Source organism: Oncorhynchus masou, chromosome 21, assembly GCF_036934945.1.
Source record: "Oncorhynchus masou masou isolate Uvic2021 chromosome 21, UVic_Omas_1.1, whole genome shotgun sequence".
Classification (NCBI taxonomy): domain Eukaryota; kingdom Metazoa; phylum Chordata; class Actinopteri; order Salmoniformes; family Salmonidae; genus Oncorhynchus; species Oncorhynchus masou.
This window is the reverse complement of record NC_088232.1, coordinates 42,797,361-42,803,636: the sequence shown is the minus strand read 5'-3', so window position 1 is coordinate 42,803,636 and position 6,276 is coordinate 42,797,361. Positions and strand designations below refer to the sequence as shown.

General features: G+C 46.2%; 1 protein-coding gene across 1 annotated transcript in view; it reads left to right on the top strand.

The window, feature by feature from the left end:
- Positions 1 to 319: 319 nt before the first annotated feature.
- LOC135507509 (usherin-like) overlaps positions 320 to 6,276 on the top strand; it is a 474,271-nt gene continuing 468,314 nt past the window's right edge. The window contains 1 exon segment of the mRNA XM_064927019.1: positions 320 to 914. Coding sequence (XP_064783091.1) covers positions 364 to 914 — 551 coding nt within the window. The 5' untranslated portion in view covers positions 320 to 363.

Here is a 6,276-nt window from a genome sequence, read left to right as displayed (position 1 = left end):
CTCTCCCCCCCCCCCCAGGTATGTGTTGGGGTGAAATCCAAGCTATCATGTGAAGGATTTGGTCTAGTGTGTGTGTGTGTTAAGCTGCGCTGCCTTACCCAAGGCAGTGGTCTGTAAAATGTCACCTCCGGCACTGTGACCATCATGACTTATTCAACGACTCAGCTTCAGGCGGCTGCCAGGCCAAACAGACGGAGCTGGACCTCACTGAAAGAGAGGATGACAGCGAGAGGGGTGAGAGGGAAAAGAGGGGTTAGAGGGAGAAGAGAGATGAGAGGAGAGAACAGAGAAAGGCAGGAGAGAGGGGTGAGAAGGGAGAGGGGGGGAAGTGAGGCCTGTTTGAGAGGGGAGACAGAGTACAAAATGGGAAGAGAAAGAGAGGGAAGATGTGTGTGGAAAGTGGAGAGAAAAAACAGACGAGGAATCCGGTCCTCGCTCTGGCTCTACATCCTGGCCCTTTGCCTCACCTTTGACCCTGCGACCTCTCAGGGTCACTTCCCCCGGTTGGAAAACATCGGAGCCCACAAGCCCATCACTCTTTCTCCTGCCCGCTCCAGCTGCGGCACTCCCGAGCGCACCACTTACTGCCACAGCCCCACCTCCCTGCAGGAGCTCCACAACTGCAGCCAGGCGTTCTGCAACCAGGAGTGCCCCTACCGTTCTTCCACCCCACCCCATGCACCCCTACTGCTTCCCGCACACTGGGGCACCTGTGTCACCCAGGACGGGCTGGATCCTCGCTCCCGGGCAGGAACAGGGGGCGAGGGGGTTAGAGAAGGGGATGGATCCAGCAGGAGTGTGATATTCCGTTGGACCCAGGGAGGATGCGTGGCCTCTCCTCCCTTTCAGAGTCTGGGACATCTGGGCTCCTTCACCCTGGCTGTGTGGATCAAACCGGAGGCTCCTGGAGACATGTGCGTATCACTATTATTCATTCGTATGTCTTTTATGTGTTTATACTGTTGTTAAAAACTGTATCAAGATGTCGAAATGCACTTTGTAACTCAGTTCATATAAGTGCCTATTCTCACTTAAGTTTTAAGTGAGAAGAAGGCATTGGTCTAAAAACCAAAAAGAAAGGAAATTCAAATGAGCACCACACTGCATATTCCACCCATGCTCTACCAAGGTTTTCCAGCACCACACTGCCTATTCCACCCATGCTCTACCAAGGTTTTCCAGCACCACACTGCCTATTCCACCCATGCTCTACCAAGGTTTTCCAGCACCACACTGCCTATTCCACCCATGCTCTACCAAGGTTTTCCAAAACTGTTATATATAATGTAGTTCGGGCCAGAGAGAAAGGACCATGTTAGAAAACAATCAGGTCAGAGAGGGCCATGAAACCCGAGGCCTGGGTAGTGGTGTAAGTAGGACAGGATAATAGGCAGGACTTTCCTTCAGGACAACCAGAGAAGCAGAGCAGGGTGTCAAGTGAGGGGCTGCATTCGAAATAGACCACTATGGCCTATATAGTGCGCTACTCGGGCCTTGGTCAAAAGTAGTGCCCTAGATAGGGAATAGTGTGCCGTTTTGGATTCAGCCAGGGTAAGGTAAGGTGTTACTGGGAGAGCTTACATGGTGCTGGGTTACACACACTTACAATCAGATCAGTTCCTCCTCTGGTAACTGTCTGGCAACACTCTGTGTATCAGTCAATCACACAGGGCTGTTCTTTGTGAATCCCTCTCACACCTGTCATTTGACATGTATCAGTCTTTGTTGTAACTAATATGGCAGCTATCAAAGAGGCCAGATGAAAGGCTTTCTGTCCATATACACACAGTATGCAGAATACATATTCACTGACCATGAATCTGATTGTAGGCATATGTGTTGCTTTGGGTAAAAGGCTGAGCTTAAGGACCATATTATGATATGTGTCTGTGTTCTGTTGCTTTAAGTCCAGTGAATCATGTACCAGTTAGTCTGTTTACAGTTTTTGCTGATTGTACTTTTGGTACCTTTGTTTAAGGAATGGTTACAAAAGCAACACATTTTCTGCTTTGCACTTTGTTTGTAATTCTGCAACACACTTTGCACTTTGTTTAATTCTGCAACACACTTTGCACTTTGTTTGTAATTCTGCAACACAGTTGCAAAACACTACACACAGTTTTTTACAAGACACTTTGTTCAAGAAGGAAATCTCTTGCAATCATTGGGAAATCACTTTTATTCAACATGCAAAATATAAGTGAAATTGGCAACACACACACACGCATTAAAACACTTCTACAGTAATTGAACACCAATTAGTCTGAGCCTCACCACTACAAACAGACCTCAGGTAAGATCAGCCCTTTTGTGAGAACATGGAGGCAGTGGGAGAGAGGAAAAGAAAGAGGACGAGGAGGAGGACGAGGAAGGGGACCAGGCAACAGACGGAGACATATTTCCGCTGACATTAGGGCCACTTTGGTGGACCGTGTCATAAATCATGACGATGAGGGAGGCAGAGAGTCCAGCCCAACCTGAGACGCTACACGGTAGCATCCAGAACACAGACGTTTAGACTGGAGAACAGGTATGTCTTCAACGTTCTACACGAGACTGTATTGTTGCACATCATTCTGCATCACAGTACAGTACAATGTAATCCTACAATATTAAGTCTATGATCCTCAGTGAACATAGAAATAGGTATAGTGATGTGAAGTACATGTAATACAGTTGTGATGTTACTGTGTACAGTATGACAGTACAGTATGTCAAAAATAGCCTAACCAATGACATCATATTCTTGCATTTTCTACAGAACTGCCAGACGACCTCCTAAGGGTGGAAGGCCACGTCCGTTCACCATGAACAGGATCTGGCCATTTTCACTCTAGTGTTGGCAAACAACACCCTCCACCTACATCAACTACGAGAGCAAATCATCGCAGATCACACAACATTCCATAATATCAACCGTGTCAGTATGTCGACCCTCTGCCACATCTTGCGTCAACAACAACTTACGATGAAGCCGCTGTCCTGGGTTCCATTTGAGAGGAACAGCGTTAGTCAAAGACCTTCACTATGACGATGTGCAAGTGTCACTGTATTATACTGTAATACAGTAATGGCATTAGATTGTGTCCTATTGGCACTGCATAGATACATTCAGACAAAGCAGTCATTCTGGGGGTTGTCTGTGGGGACACCTGCCTTGCCTGTAGCTTGTAGTTTTGACTGAATGTGTCTGACTCACCCCACCCCCCCAACCCAATCCCTGTGTGAAAATGTAGACCTTGTAGTCCTGTGTTTTGAGTTACACCGTATTCACGGTACAGTGTGTTTAAAGTGTTTATGTATGTTCTGTTACAGAGAGTTCTGGACTTTGATGCAGCTGCACAGCCTCATGAGTTAATTTCATTGATGAAGCTGAATGTTATAGGACAAAGAGCCGTTGTGAATGTCCCTGGGCAGCGCAGGGGGAATGTTACAGGACAAAGAGCCGTTGTGAATGTCCCTGGGCAGCGCAGGGGGAATGTTACAGGACAAAGAGCCGTTGTGAATGTCCCTGGGCAGCGCAGGGGGAATGTTATAGGACAAAGAGCCGTTGTGAATGTCCCTGGGCAGCGCAGGGGGAATGTTACAGGACAAAGAGCCGTTGTGAATGTCCCTGGGCAGCGCAGGGGGAATGTTATAGGACAAAGAGCCGTTGTGAATGTCCCTGGGCAGCGCAGGGGGAAATATCACCTTGTGCACCGCAATTAGTCTGCAAGGAGTTCTGATGCATCACCATGCCACCCTCGGTCCCTACAATACTACACACATAATCATATTACTGGATGCATCACCATGCCACCCTCGGTCCCTACAATACTACAACACATAATCATATTACTGGATGCATCACCATGCCACCCTCGGTCCCTACAATACTACACACATAATCATATTACTGGATGCATCACCATGCCACCCTCGGTCCCTACAATACTACACACATAATCATATTACTGGATGCATCACCATGCCACCCTCGGTCCCTACAATACTACACACATAATCATATTACTGGATGCATCACCATGCCACCCTCGGTCCCTACAATACTACAACACATAATCATATTACTGGATGCATCACCATGCCACCCTCGGTCCCTACAATACTACAACACATAATCATATTACTGGATGCATCACCAGGCCACCCTCGGTCCCTACAATACTACACACATAATCATATTACTGGATGCATCACCATGCCACCCTCGGTCCCTACAATACTACAACACATAATCATATTACTGGATGCATCACCAGGCCACCCTCGGTCCCTACAATACTACACACATAATCATATTACTGGATGCATCACCATGCCACCTCGGTCCCTACAATACTACAACACATAATCATATTACTGGATGCATCACCAGGCCACCCTCGGTCCCTACAATACTACAACACATAATCATATTACTGGATGCATCACCAGGCCACCCTCGGTCCCTACAATACTACACACATAATCATATTACTGGATGCATCACCATGCCACCCTCGGTCCCTACAATACTACACACATAATCATATTACTGGATGCATCACCATGCCACCCTCGGTCCCTACAATACTACACACATAATCATATTACTGGATGCATCACCATGCCACCCTCGGTCCCTACAATACTACACACATAATCATATTACTGGATGCTCTACATAATGCAGTTGTACAGGACGGACCAGAGCAGCCCAGGTTTGTTGTCATGTGGGATAATGTTAGTTTCCACCGGGCTGCTCTGGTCAGGGACTGGTTCACCAACCACAATAACTTCACAGTTGTATACTTGTCTCCTTACTCCCCATTTCTCAATCTGATTGAATAATTATGTTTGGTTTGGCGTTGGAAAGTGTATGACCGCCAACCACATGACCGCCTGCCTCTTCTGCAAGCCATGGAAGAGGCATGTGGAGACAGTGAGGTGGGGTCAGTCCAGGGTTGGATATGGCACGGTGATATTTTCCCCGTTGCCTAGCCAGGGATGACATTGCTTGTGATGTGGCCAGACCCTAACAAGGCGGGGTCCATAAACCACCCTCCCCATCCCTTACAATACTATTTGTTTACCCTCGCACTGTAATTTTACTGTAATTACGTTTTGTTTCTGAGTTTACAGTAGCATATTGTATTGATTACTGTACTGTAATTCTACTTTTCTTTGTGTTTTGTTGTAAGAACCTGCAATGGCAAAAAAAGTAAGCTGTATATATTTCTTTCTGAAGCCTTTCTATATCTGTGTTGATTGAAATGTGAGGAGATGTACTGTACTGGAACAATCTTTCACAGAATCCTGTATGAGAACATTAAAAAGGTGTACAAAGTACTAAAGACAGACAGTGTTTGGTATAAAGTACATCAGTGTGTTGTTGCTTTGAAAGAGTAATTCAAATGGTGCATGTGTGTATCATTTTGTTGCAAAAATGCCATTTTGAAAAAGGATTGTTTTGATTGCAGTTTAATTTTGACATAAACATCTTACTTCTATCTCCAAGTGTTGTGTTTTATTTGGCTTGTGTGTGGAGTTTTGACACAGAGCCAAATTCCGCAACAAGTGTGTAAGCAGTCGCATAAAGCTATAATGAGGCTGTGTGATTTGTGTCAGGCTGTGTGATTTGTGTCAGGCTGTGTGATTTGTGTCAGGCTGTGTGATTTGTGTCAGGCTGTGTGATTTGTGTCAGGCTGTGTGAATTGTGTCAGGCTGTGTGATTTGTGTCAGGCTGTGTGATTTGTGTTAGGCTGTGTGATTTGTGTTAGGCTGTGTGATTTGTGTTAGGCTGTGTGATTTGTGTCAGGCTGTGTGATTTGTGTTAGGCTGTGTGAGGAATCTGTCCATGGATCTCTGGCATCCTAACACAGGACTCACTGGCATCCTAACACAGGACTCACTGGCATCCTAACACAGGACTCACTGGCATCCTAACACAGGACTCACTGGCATCCTAACACAGGACTCACTGGCATCCTAACACAGGACTCACTGGCATTCTACTGCTGCCACACCGATAATGGAGAGGCTTACTTTGGGAATTTTATATAAAATTATAACAAACAGACACAAAACAGGAATTCCAGTGACCATTAGTGCCTGTGTGTGTGTTACACTGTGTGTATGTGTCGGTGTATTGTGTGTGTGTGTTATCATACCAGCAGCTGTGGCTAGTTTAGATCAATGGGAGAAAGATTGCCCTGTGTGTTTCTCCGCGTGTAGAGGGAGCATCCACTCAAAGAGCACTTTGTTTTCCTAGAAAATGACAGAGTAGAGAGGGGG